The sequence below is a fragment of the Oncorhynchus gorbuscha genome, linkage group LG13, assembly GCF_021184085.1.
Source record: "Oncorhynchus gorbuscha isolate QuinsamMale2020 ecotype Even-year linkage group LG13, OgorEven_v1.0, whole genome shotgun sequence".
In the NCBI taxonomy this organism is placed as follows: domain Eukaryota; kingdom Metazoa; phylum Chordata; class Actinopteri; order Salmoniformes; family Salmonidae; genus Oncorhynchus; species Oncorhynchus gorbuscha.
In genome coordinates, this window is record NC_060185.1 from 35,790,478 (window position 1) to 35,804,470 (window position 13,993).

General features: G+C 42.4%; 1 protein-coding gene across 1 annotated transcript in view; it reads left to right on the plus strand.

The window, feature by feature from the left end:
• The window catches only part of LOC123992804 (protein unc-119 homolog A-like), a 50,585-nt gene extending 37,093 nt beyond the window's left edge, over positions 1–13,492 (plus strand). Inside the window, exons 2-5 of the mRNA XM_046294328.1 lie at positions 8,223–8,336; positions 10,386–10,479; positions 11,431–11,603; positions 11,978–13,492. Coding sequence (XP_046150284.1) covers positions 8,223–8,336; positions 10,386–10,479; positions 11,431–11,603; positions 11,978–12,090 — 494 coding nt within the window. The 3' untranslated portion in view covers positions 12,091–13,492. The remainder of the gene's footprint in view (positions 1–8,222; positions 8,337–10,385; positions 10,480–11,430; positions 11,604–11,977) is intronic.
• Positions 13,493–13,993: the final 501 nt, after the last annotated feature.

Here is a 13,993-nt window from a genome sequence, read left to right on the forward strand (position 1 = left end):
TTGAATTGAGAGAGACAGAGGGAGAGAGAGACAGGGAGAGAGAGAGAGAGAGAGAGAGAGAGAGAGAGAGAGAGAGAGAGAGAGAGATACAGAGAGACAGAGAGAGAGAGAGAGAGAGAGAGAGAGAGAGAGAGAGAGAGAGAGAGAGAGAGAGAGAGAGAGAGAGAGAGAGAGAGAAAGAGTGAGAGATACAGAGATACAGAGAGATCACAGGGAATTAGACCAATGTTCTCAATTGGTACAACATATATAGAGTACTGTACACACTACAATTACTTAGGTTTAAACATAAGCTCAACTAGACACCTTGAGGCAGTGAATGAATTTAGAGAGAAAGCACGCAGGGCATTCTACGCCATTAAAAAGCTAATTGAAATTGAAATACCTATTAAAACTAATTGAATATGTCATTGAACCAATTGCAGCGAGGTGTGTGGTCCACTTGCAAAACAAGATTTCATCAAATGGGACAAACACCCCATTGAAACCCTTCATGTAGAGTTCTGTAAGAATCTCCAACATGTCCAGAGGAAAACTACAAACAATGCATGCAGGGCAGAATTAGGCCAATATCCACTAATAATAAAAAACTAAAAAAAGAGCAAATAAGTTTTGGAAACGTCTAAAATACAGTGACCCCCTCTCATATCATTACCAAGCCCTGCAATGCCAAGAGCTGAGCAAAGAAAAGAGTCCCCTCATCCAGCTGGTCTTGAGGCTGAGTTCACAAACCTGTTCTACTAACACACTGAAGCCTCAGGACCAGAACATCCAATCAATCAGAATAAACCAAATTACAACACAGTCAAAACAAAACTACATTGCTTATTGGGAAACACACGCACAAAGCAAAATGCAGTGCTATCTGGCCCTAAATCGACAGTACACCGTGGCTAAATATTTGACCATGGTTACTGATCAAAACCTTAGAAAAACCTTGACAAAGTACAGGCTCAGTGAGCACAGCCTTGCCATTGAGAAGGGTAGACACAGGAAAGCCTGGCTCCCTGTAGAGGAAAGGTTGTGCAACCACTGCAGAACAGCAGAACCTGAGACAGAGCTGCATTTCCTGACAAAATGTAAAAAATATAAAATAATAAGTGTCATTTTCCCAAATTTGAAACCCTTATTCAAGGTTTCAAAGACCTCTCTGATGAGGATAGGCTACCCGTCCTGTTGGGGGAGGATGCAGAGAGCTGTGGGTTGGCAGCGCACTACATTGCTGCCTGCCATAAGTTGAGGGACAGTGTCTGACAGACCAATCAACCTGCACATGTACTCTACTGTATGCTTATTGTTATTGTTGAATGTATGGTTATTTTGACGCTTGGTTATTGTTGTTAGCGTTGTCCCGTTGACCTATTTGATTCTTATTTTTATTTCATTTTTATATTGTATATATCCAAAATAAGCTTTAGCAATATGTACATTGTTACGTCATGCCAATAAAGCAATTTGAATTGAATTGAGAGAGAGACAGAGGAAGAGAGAGAGAGACAGAGAGAGAGACAAAGAGAGAGAAAGAGAGAGAAAGAGAGAGAGAGAGGAAGAGACAGTGAGAGACAGAGAGAGAGAGAGAGAGAGAGAGAGAGAGAGAGAGAGAGAGAGAGCATGAGACAGTGAGACACACAGAGAGAGAGAGACAGAGAGAGAGACAGAGACAGAGAGAGAGAGAGAGAGACAGAGACAGAGTGAGAGAGAGGATGAGAGAGAGAGACAGAGAGAGAAGGAGAAAAAGAGAGGGAGAGAGAGGAAGTGAGACAAAGAGAGAGAGGAGAGAGAGAGAGAGGAAGAGAGACAAGAGAGAGAGAGAGAGGAGAGAGAGACAAAGAGAGACAAGAGAGAGAGAGAGAGAGGAAGAGAGACAAAGAGAGAGATAGAGACAGAGAGAGAGAGAGAGGAAGAGAGACAAAGAGAGAGATAGAGACAGAGAGAGAGGAAGAGAGACAAAGAGAGAGAGTGAGAGAGGAAGAGGCAAAAGAGAGAAAGAGAGAGTGTGCTCACTATTTGTTTTGTGTGTGTTTGAGGGCTCGATGAACTCTTACTAGAACATGCTCTTACTATTCTACCTCGGTACAGTTTTGACATGAAGTTATATCAAAGGGTTAGAGGCAGGTGCCCACCTGTAGATTCCATTAATGGGACACAGGTAGGGAGGGGTGTATGAAAGGGGTGTAGTGGTCAATGTGTGGGGTGGTGTCGGGGGAATGGAGGTTATAGTACAGCAAAACCTATAGTTTCCCCAAATCCCCTTAACGTCTTTCAATCTGTCCATATGACGGTGAAACAATGTAAGCCTCTTAGTCGTAATCCACAGCCTGTGGGGAGGTGAGTGTATGCCACAGGGCTGTAGATGCTGTCCCTTGGGCACAGGGTTCTATGCATTTCCCCATAGGATAACCCTTTGAAGAACCCTTTTTGGTCTTCTGTGTTTCATGTATAATCCTTTCCACAGAGAGGGCTCTACATGGAACCAAAAAGGATTCTACCTGGAACCAAAAAGGGTTAATCTATGGGGACAGCCGAAGAACCCTTTTGGAACCCTTTTTTCTAAGGGTGTGGGATCAGCGCACAGTACCCTCGACCCAAACCTTGGGTTATGTTGGCTGGCCTCCTGGTGTTGCCCTGGTGTTGTCGACAACATGCTCCAACCAACTGAGCTGTATTGGAACCATACGTGTTTGTCAGTGTTCTATTTCTGTCCCAATATTTTCCCTTCCACATGTTCCAACCTGTGAGTTCTGTGAGAGGGCCTTATAGAAGTGTCTCATATTCCAACCTGTGAGTTCTGTGAGAGGGCCTTATAGAAGTGTCTCATATTCCAACCTGTGAGTTCTGTGAGAGGGCCTTATAGAAGTGTCTCATATTCCAACCTGTGAGTTCTGTGAGAGGGCCTTATAGAAGTGTCTCATATTCCAACCTGTGAGTTCTGTGAGAGGGCCTTATAGAACTGTCTCATATTACAACCTGTGAGTTCTGTGAGAGGGCCTTATAGAAGTGTCTCATATTCCAAACTGTGAGTTCTGTGAGAGGGCCTTATAGAAGTGTCTCATATTCCAAACTGTGAGTTCTGTGAGAGGGCGTTATAGAAGTGTCTCATATTCCAAACTGTGAGTTCTGTGAGAGGACCTTATAGAACTGTCTCATATTCCAACCTGTGAGTTCTGTGAGAGGGCCTTATAGAAGTGTCTCATATTCCAAACTGTGAGTTCTGTGAGAGGGCCGTATAGAAGTGTCTCATATTCCAAACTGTGAGTTCTGTGAGAGGGCCGTATAGAAGTGTCTCATATTCCAAGCTGTCAGTTCTGTGAGAGGGCCGTATAGAAGTGTCTCATATTCCAAACTGTGAGTTCTGTGAGAGGGCCTTATAGAAGTGTCTCATATTCCAAGCTGTCAGTTCTGTGAGAGGGCCGTATAGAAATGTCTCATATTCCAAGCTGTCAGTTCTGCTAGTGTGACACAAAACACTGTGGGCCTGCATGTTATGTTAACCACAGAGAGGTTCTGTGGTTATTGTCAGTGTCATATCTTGGCAGACTCAAGGATTAGAGGAGTAAAAATAGCTATTTCTGTCTCTGTGTTAGGTGAGGATCTGACAGGCTGGCCAGGTGGCTGCATGGGGCAGGGTCAGAAGAGCTGAATCAGTGTACACAACGCTGTAACAACTGCATAATTGTCTTTTAACATAGATTTTATTACTTGTAGTCCAGGTGTATCAAGTGTCACGTTCTGACCTTAGTTCCTTTGTTTTTGTCTGTGTTTTAGTATGGTCAGGGCGTGAGTTGGGGTGGGCAGTCTATGTTTGTTTTTCTATGTGGGTTTTTGAGTTCGGACTAGTATGGTTCTCAATCAGAGGCAGCTGTCAATTGTTGTCCCTGATTGAGAATCATACTTAGGCAGCCTGGGTATCACTTTTGGTTTGTGGGTGTTTGTTTCCATGTGAGTGTTTGGGCCACTGTTTTGGTTTTGTAAATTCACATTGTCATTTATTGTTTAGTGTTCTGAGTTTTAATTAAACATCATCATGAACACTTACCACGCTGAGCTTTGGTCCTCCTCTCTTTCTCCTGAAGACGATCGTTACACAAAGTTTCATGCTTTTACATTCCTTTATTTGATCAAAGTTACATTTTATATTAAACATTTCTGGTCTGGTTTGTATGCAAGAGGTTGACAATTGACAATTCTAGAATGTTCATGAACTTGAACAAATGTATCGTAAAAGTATCCCATAGTCTTTGTGGAACTACTGTTAATTCCTTTGATTTAAACGTGTTCTGTAGAGTATGTAGCCCTCCTGTAGTAGCCCTCCTGTAGCCCTCCTGTATTCAGATTCAAAGGTGTTCTGTAGAGTATGTAGCCCCCCCGTATTCAGATTAAAAGGTGTTCTGTAGAGTATGTAGCCCTCCTGTATTCAGATTAAAAGGTGTTCTGTAGAGTATGTAGCCCTCCTGTAGCCCTCCTGTATTCAGATTAAAAGGTGTTCTGTAGAGTATGTAGCCCTCCTGTATTCAGATTAAAAGGTGTTCTGTAGAGTATGTAGCCCTCCTGTATTCAGATTAAAATGTGTTCTGTAGAGTATGTAGCCCTCCTGTATTCAGATTAAAAGGTGTTCTGTAGAGTATGTAGCCCCCCTGTATTCAGATTAAAAGGTGTTCTGTAGAGTATGTAGCCCTCCTGTATTCAGATTAAAAGGTGTTCTGTAGAGTATGTAGCCCTCCTTTATTCAGATTAAATGGTGTTCTGTAGAGTATGTAGCCCTCCTGTAGCCCTCCTGTAGCCCTCCTGTATTCAGATTAAAAGGTGTTCTGTAGAGTATGTAGGCCCCCTGTATTCAGATTAAAATGTGTTTTGTAGAGTATGTAGCCCTCCTGTAGCCCTCCTGTATTCAGATTAAAAGGTGTGCTGTAGAGTATGTAGCCCTCCTGTATTCAGATTCAAATGTGTTCTGTAGAGTATGTAGCCCTCCTGTATTCCGATTAAAAGGTGTTTTGTAGAGTATGTAGCCCTCCTGTAGCCCTCCTGTATTCAGATTAAAAGGTGTGCTGTAGAGTATGTAGCCCTCCTGTATTCAGATTCAAATGTGTTCTGTAGAGTATGTAGCCCTCCTGTATTCCGATTAAAAGGTGTTTTGTAGAGTATGTAGCCCTCCTGTAGCCCTCCTGTATTCAGATTAAAAGGTGTGCTGTAGAGTATGTAGCCCTCCTGTATTCAGATTAAAAGGTGTTCTGTAGAGTATGTGGCCCTCCTGTATTCAGATTCAAATGTGTTCTGTAGAGTATGTAGCCCCCCTGTAATCAGATTAAAAGGTGTGCTGTAGAGTATGTAGCCCCCCTGTATTCATATTAAAAGGTGTTCTGTAGAGTATGTAGCCCTCCTGTATTCAGATTAAAAGGTGTTTTGTAGAGTATGTAGCCCTCCTGTATTCAGATTCAAATGTGTTCTGTAGAGTATGTAGCCCTCCTGTAGCCCTCCTGTATTCAGATTAAAAGGTGTTCTGTAGAGTATGTAGCCCCCCTGTATTCAGATTAAAAGGTGCTCTGTAGAGTATGTAGCCCTCCTGTATTCAGATTAAAAGGTGCTCTGTAGAGTATGTAGCCCTCTTGTAGCCCTCCTGTATTCAGATTAAAATGTGCTCTGTAGAGTATGTAGCCCTCCTGTATTCAGATTAAAAGGTGTTCTGTAGAGTATGTAGCCCTCCTGTATTCAGATTAAAAGGTGTTCTGTAGAGTATGTAGCCCTCCTGTATTCCGATTAAAAGGTGTTCTGTAGAGTATGTAGCCCTCCTGTATTCAGATTAAAAGGTGTTCTGTAGAGTATGTAGCCCTCCTGTATTCAGATTAAAAGGTGTTCTGTAGAGTATGTAGCCCCCCTGTATTCAGATTAAAAGGTGCTCTGTAGAGTATGTAGCCCTCCTGTAGCCCTCCTGTATTCAGATTAAAATGTGCTCTGTAGAGTATGTAGCCCTCCTGTATTCAGATTAAAAGGTGCTCTGTAGAGTATGTAGCCCTCCTGTAGCCCTCCTGTATTCAGATTAAAATTAAAATGTGCTCTATAGAGTATGTAGCCCCCTGTATTCCTGTAGCCCTCCTGTATTCAGATTAAAAGGTGTTCTGTAGAGTATGTAGCCCTCCTGTATTCAGATTAAAAGGTGTTCTGTAGAGTATGTAGCCCTCCTTTATTCAGATTAAATGGTGTTCTGTAGAGTATGTAGCCCTCCTGTAGCCCTCCTGTATTCAGATTAAAAGGTGTTCTGTAGAGTATGTAGGCCCCCTGTATTCAGATTAAAATGTGTTTTGTAGAGTATGTAGCCCTCCTGTAGCCCTCCTGTATTCAGATTAAAAGGTGTGCTGTAGAGTATGTAGCCCTCCTGTATTCAGATTCAAATGTGTTCTGTAGAGTATGTAGCCCTCCTGTATTCAGATTAAAAGGTGTGCTGTAGAGTATGTAGCCCTCCTGTATTCAGATTAAAAGGTGTTCTGTAGAGTATGTAGCCCCCCTGTAATCAGATTAAAAGGTGTGCTGTAGAGTATGTAGCCCCCCTGTATTCATATTAAAAGGTGTTCTGTAGAGTATGTAGCCCTCCTGTATTCAGATTAAAAGGTGTTTTGTAGAGTATGTAGCCCTCCTGTATTCAGATTCAAATGTGTTCTGTAGAGTATGTAGCCCTCCTGTAGCCCTCCTGTATTCAGATTAAAAGGTGTTCTGTAGAGTATGTAGCCCCCCTGTATTCAGATTAAAAGGTGCTCTGTAGAGTATGTAGCCCTCCTGTAGCCCTCCTGTATTCAGATTAAAATGTGCTCTGTAGAGTATGTAGCCCTCCTGTATTCAGATTAAAAGGTGTGCTGTAGAGTATGTAGCCCCCCTGTATTCATATTAAAAGGTGTTCTGTAGAGTATGTAGCCCTCCTGTATTCAGATTAAAAGGTGTTTTGTAGAGTATGTAGCCCTCCTGTATTCAGATTCAAATGTGTTCTGTAGAGTATGTAGCCCTCCTGTAGCCCTCCTGTATTCAGATTAAAAGGTGTTCTGTAGAGTATGTAGCCCCCCTGTATTCAGATTAAAAGGTGCTCTGTAGAGTATGTAGCCCTCCTGTATTCAGATTAAAAGGTGCTCTGTAGAGTATGTAGCCCTCCTGTAGCCCTCCTGTATTCAGATTAAAATGTGCTCTGTAGAGTATGTAGCCCTCCTGTATTCAGATTAAAAGGTGTTCTGTAGAGTATGTAGCCCTCCTGTATTCAGATTAAAAGGTGTTCTGTAGAGTATGTAGCCCTCCTGTATTCCGATTAAAAGGTGTTCTGTAGAGTATGTAGCCCTCCTGTATTCAGATTAAAAGGTGTTCTGTAGAGTATGTAGCCCTCCTGTATTCAGATTAAAAGGTGTTCTGTAGAGTATGTAGCCCCCCTGTATTCAGATTAAAAGGTGCTCTGTAGAGTATGTAGCCATCCTGTAGCCCTCCTGTATTCAGATTAAAATGTGCTCTGTAGAGTATGTAGCCCTCCTGTATTCAGATTAAAAGGTGCTCTGTAGAGTATGTAGCCCTCCTGTAGCCCTCCTGTATTCAGATTAAAATGTGCTCTATAGAGTATGTAGCCCTCCTGTAGCCCTCCTGTATTCCGATTAAAAGGTGTTCTGTAGAGTATGTAGCCCTCCTGTATTCAGATTAAAAGGTGTTCTGTAGAGTATGTAGCCCTCCTGTATTCAGATTAAAAGGTGTTCTGTAGAGTATGTAGCCCCCCTGTATTCAGATTAAAAGGTGCTCTGTAGAGTATGTAGCCCTCCTGTAGCCCTCCTGTATTCAGATTAAAATGTGCTCTGTAGAGTATGTAGCCCTCCTGTATTCAGATTAAAAGGTGCTCTGTAGAGTATGTAGCCCTCCTGTAGCCCTCCTGTATTCAGATTAAAATGTGCTCTATAGAGTATGTAGCCCTCCTGTAGCCCTCCTGTATTCAGATTAAAATGTGCTCTATAGAGTATGTAGCCCTCCTGTAGCCCTCCTGTATTCAGATTAAAAGGTGTTCTGTAGAGTATGTAGCCCTCCTGTATTCAGATTAAAAGGTGTTCTGTAGAGTATGTAGCCCTCCTGTATTCAGATTAAAAGGTGTTCTGTAGAGTATGTAGCCCTCCTGTATTCAGATTAAAATGTGCTCTATAGAGTATGTAGCCCTCCTGTAGCCATCCTGTATTCAGATTAAAAGGTGCTCTGTCTCCTTTCTGTTTCAGACTACCTATGTTCCCCAGAGGAGAACGTTCACATGATCGATTTCACACGGTTCAAGATCCGAGACATGGAGACAGGGACGGTTCTGTTTGAGATCACCAAGCCCCCTGTACCAGGTATGTGCTATGTCGAAACTATCATATTATACAGTACAGATATTAGGTACATGTCCCCCATTATAATGTATTTAATCAAGACATGGAGACAGGGACGGTTCTGTTTGAGATCACCAAGCCCCCAGCACCAGGTCAGTATTAGGCCTGTCTGTACTATGTACACGACCGTTCAAAACGCTACAAAACACTACAATAGTCATTTACAGCATTAGCAATGTCTACACTGTATTTCTGATTTGATGTTATTTTAATGGACAAAAAAATGTGCTTTTCTTTCAAAAACAAGGACATTTCTTGGTGACCCCAAACTTTTGAACGGTAGTGTATAACCATTAGTATTTGTGTCCCCTAACATATTCATAGATACATGTTAACATATTCTCTATTATTAGACCCTAGGATATATGACTTGTGGCACTAAACTATAGGTCATAACAAACATTAACAAACTATAGTTTTGGAAAGTCGGTTAGGACATCTACTTTGTGCAATTCACTGTATCACAATTCCAGTGGGTCAGAAGTTTACATACACTAAATTGACTGTGCCTTTAAACAGCTTGGAAAATTCCAGAAAATGACGTCATGGCTTTAGAAGGTTCTGATAGGCTAATTGATATCATTTGAGTCAATTGGAGGGGCACCTGTGGATGTATTTCAAGGCCTACCTAAAAAGCATACCTAAAACTTCAGAAAAAAAATTGTAGACCTACACAAGTCTGTCTCCTAGAGATCAAATCAAATCAAATGTATTTATATAGCCCTTCGTACATCAGCTGATATCTCAAAGTGCTGTACAGAAACCCAGCCTAAAACCCCAAACAGGAAGCAATGCAGGTGTAGAAGAGATGAACATACTTTTGTGCGAGAAGTGGAAATCAATCCCAGAACAACAGCAAATGACCTTGTGAAGATGCTGAAGGAAACAGGGACAAAAGTATCTATATCCACAGTAAAACGAGTCCTATATCAACATAACCTGAAAAGCTGCTCAGCAAGGAAGAAGCCACTGCTCCAAAACCACCTTAAAAAGCCAGACTATGGTTTGCAACTGCACATGGGAACAAAGATTGTACTTTTTGGAGAAATCTCCTCTGCTCTGATGAAACAAAAATAAAACTGTTTGGCCATAATGACCATCGTTATGTTTGGAGGAAAAAGGGAGAGGCTTGCATGCCGAAGAACACCATCCCAACCGTGAAGCACGGGGTGGCAGCATCATGTTGTGGGGTGCTTTGCTGCAGGAGGGACTGGTGCACTTCACAAAATAGATGGCATCATGAGGGAGGAAAATGATGTAGATATAATTAAGCTACATCTCAAGACATCAGTCAGGAAGTTAAAGCTTGGTCGCAAATGAGTCTTCCAAATGGACAACGACCCCAAGCATACTTCCAATGTTGTGGCCATCACAAAGCCTTGACCTCAATCCTATAGAGAATTTGTGGGCAGAACTGAAAAAGCATGTGCGAGCAAGGAGGTCTACAAACCTGACTCAGTTACACCAGCTCTGTCAGGAGGAATGGGCCAAAATTCACCCAACTTATTGTGGGAAGCTTGTGGAAGGCTACCTGAAATGTTTGACCCACATTAAACAATTTAAAGGCAATGCTACCAAATACTAATTGAGTGTATGTAAACTTCTGACACACTGGGAATGTGAGGAAAGAAATAAAAGCTGAAATAAATGATTCTCTCTACTATTATTCTAACATTTCACATTCTTAAAATAAAGTGGTGATCCTAACTGAGCTAAGACAGAGAATTTTTACTAGGATTAAATGTCAGGAATTGTGAAAAACTGAGTTAAATGTATTTGGCTAAGGTGTATGTTCATTTCCGACGTCAACCTCTGGTTTAACTAGGCCCAGGCAGTAATATGCATGATTCATGAATGAATTGCTAGGTCGCCATTGAGGTGTTATTTCGCTGTGTGAGTTAATAATCTAATGCTCTGAAACAGTGTCTATTTAGAGAGGTACACAGCAGAGAGACCGCGCTTCAAAACAGCAGGCTTGTTAACGCGGTATCTTTTGTGACACTGTGGCAGCGGGCGAAAAGAAGGACTTGGACCCCAACGGAGGCCGCTTCGTCCGTTACCAGTTCACCCCCGCCTTCCTGCAGCTGCGCCAGGTCGGAGCCACGTAAGTCAGAGCTAAGATGGCCGCCAGGGTGTGTGGGTGTGTAAGAATGGTGGTGCAGTGGACACTCAGTGCCCTGCTGCTCTACGAAGAGGAGACAGATGGGGAGGGCTATTCTCGGAGAGTGAGAGGAGGTGAGAGTGTGTGCATGCCTACGTGCTTGCATGCGTGTTTGTGAGTGACAGATACCAAGGAGCCAGGAAGGCCGTACAGTTGGGGGCAGAGAGAAAGAGAGAGGGAGAGAGAGAAAGAGAGAGGGAGAAAGAGACAGGGAGAGAGAGAAAGAGAGAGGGAGAGAGAGAAAGAGAGAGGGAGAAAGAGAGAGGGAGAGAGAGAAAGAGAGAGGGAGAAAGAGAGAGGGAGAGAGAGAAAGAGAGAGGGAGAGAGAGAAAGAGAGAGGGAGAAAGAGAGAGGGAGAGAGATAAAAAAAGAAGGCAGAGAGGGAGAAAGAGAGAGAGAGACATGAGGAAAATGACATTCGGGCCAGTTGTTATTAATTACTGCATTGGACTAAATCTTGGTAGTCTTAAACAAATCTACTTTGAAACCAAAGTATACACCTCACACACATGGTTATGGGCTTAAAAAAAGAAGACACCTGTACTATTTCAGGTATAAAGTTGAAATGTTTGTAGTTTGCATCCCAATACTACACTTTATATAGATCATAGAAGACTGAAAATATAACAAAGTTGTTTGACATAGAATCACCAGAAGTTTGACTGTTTAAAATATTCTTTATTAATTAGGAAATTCTGAAAAATATGAATAACATTCCACCCATGAGGTCAGTGTTTCATTGGACTGCAGGAAAGGGCTACAGAACGGGGGCAGATGAGGAGACATGGAATTATACTTCCGTTCTGCATCAAACTATGACAAACTAATGATGTGTATAAGTGTGCTTCCAATAGTTTATCGGATCTCTCTGTCCCCCTGTCCTCTCTGACACAGTGTGGAGTTCACAGTGGGAGACATGCCCATAAACAACTTCAGGATGATTGAGAGGCACTACTTCAGAGAGCAGCTCCTCAAGAGCTTTGATTTTGAGTTTGGTTTCTGTATGCCCAGCAGCAAGAACACCTGCGAACACATCTATGAGTTCCCCCCTCTGTCAGAGGACATCAGTGAGTATAGACACTCATAGAAACAGAGACACAGACATAGCACGCATGCATGCATTTCCTGTACCCATACCAGACAGTCCGACACACACACACACACACGCACGCACACACACACACACACACACACACACACACACACACACACACACACACACACACACACACACACACACACACACACACACACACACACACACACACACACACACACACACACACACACACACACACACACACACACACACACACACACACACACACACACACACACACACACACACGTTCACTCAAACACACACACGCATTCACTCAAACGCACACACTTACACAAGCACACACACACTGATGTGTCCTTGCTCTCCCTTCTTCCTCAGTGCGTGAAATGATCCTGCACCCATACAAAACGCAGTCCGACAGCTTCTACTTTGTGGACAACAAGCTGGTGATGCACAACAAGGCAGACTACTCCTACAGTGGGAGTCCATAGGACCACAGGACCCCCCTAGACACCTAGACCCATCCCAACTCCAACTCAATCCCAACCCCCCATGGGACCACGGACAGACAGACAGACGAACGTGCTGACAGATGACGAATGGAGAGATGTATGGACGGACTGACAGGTCACAAGCAACAGGGCTGATGGACAGCCTCTCACACTCTCCGCAGCTTTATTTCTCCAACCAGAATTCCCCCATTGCTTGTTATCGCCTCAATTGCAATCCCCTACTCCAAGTCTCTTGCAATGACCTCTCAACTTATGTTTCTGTGTCTGATAGAGAGTGTTGTAGATGTGTACACAGTCTAGCATACATGAACACACCGACCTTTGCTATGGGACACGTCTGATGTGGCCTGATCTAGACCAAATAAAAGCACAACAAGTACAGTATGTAAGGGCCAGTAACAATGAATGAGATTGAATGTCTAGTCACCGTTTTCTGAAGGGCTCAGTCAATCTACTAAAGAGAAAAAGAGAGCAGGAAAGAGAGAAAAGGGAGAGACAGAAAACATTGAGAGAGAGAGAAAGAGAGATAGAGAGAGGGTCTGCTTATCTGCCCTTCATCTCATTAACATTAAGCTATTTAAACAATAGAGACAGACAGACAGACCCGCCAGTTGTCTGTCGCAGGACCAAGTGACACAGACACACAATTCTCTGACATCCTCAAAACATGTATTCTAGTCGAGCAAGCAGAACCTATATATTTCTACTAGGGTTCAGCAACTTTTTTTTACTCTTAAAGAAAGTCAAAAAAGTGTATTGAATTTCTAATAAATAGCCATTAGCTCTGAATGACTCGATGTCCCTGATAGGAATAGTACTACTGTTTGATGAAGTTCTTTGTCGATCACCATTCCACTAGAAACCAGTCGAATGCCATTAGGGTACAGTAAGTCGTAGAATGGGACAGGTACTCTTTTACAGTGAATGTGTCGTATTTAGGGTTGTAAAATTCGAGCTTTCCCAAAATTCCCTGGTTTTCCAGAAGTTCCGTTTGGATGATTCCCGAGATTCTTATTCCAACCTGATTCTCGGAATCTTCCAACTTGGATTTCCGGAAAACTTGGGAATTTTAGGAAAGTTAGTAGAATTTTGCAATCCTAGTTGTGTTTAATTCCGTATACAAATAGTTTTATGTTCTAAAGTATTTTTTTAAATAGCCACTTTGAGGAGTTAAAAGTAGGTGAAGGATAGTCATATAGGAATTCAAAACCAGATATTCATTTTGATATCCAGCACATACTATTTAGTCTCAAGTGATCTGCAGATTTATTTAAAATAAATGTGGTTTTTGTAAATTAAAACAAAAAATAGTGTAAAGTTTAGATGGTTGAAATGCCACTTTGAGAAATAAATATATGTGATTTTTTGGGAAGTCTTGAAATGCGTCTTGTGGTTTTTATTCACTTGATAGGAAGATGATGATATGTGGGAATAGCCAATCACAGTGCATTCGGAAATTATTCAAGACCCCTTGACTTTTTCGACATTTTGTTACGTTACAGCCTTATTCTAAAATGGATTCAATTGTTTTTTTCCCTCATCAATTTACACACTATCACCCATAATGATGAAGCAAAAACAGGTTTTTAGAAAAACTGAAATATCACGTAAGTATTCAGACCCTTTACTCAGTACTTTGTTGAAGCACCTTTGGCATCGATCACAGCCTCGAGTCTTCTTGGTGCATATGATGCTTCAAGCTTGGCACACCTGTATTTGGGGAGATTCTCCCATTCTTCTCTGTAGATACTCTCAAGCTCTGTCAGGTTGGATGGGGAGCGTCGCTGCACAGCTATTTTCAGGTCTCTCCAACGCGTTCAAGTCCGGGCTCTGGCTAGGCCACTCAAGGACATTCAGAGACTTGTCCCGAAGCCACTCCTGA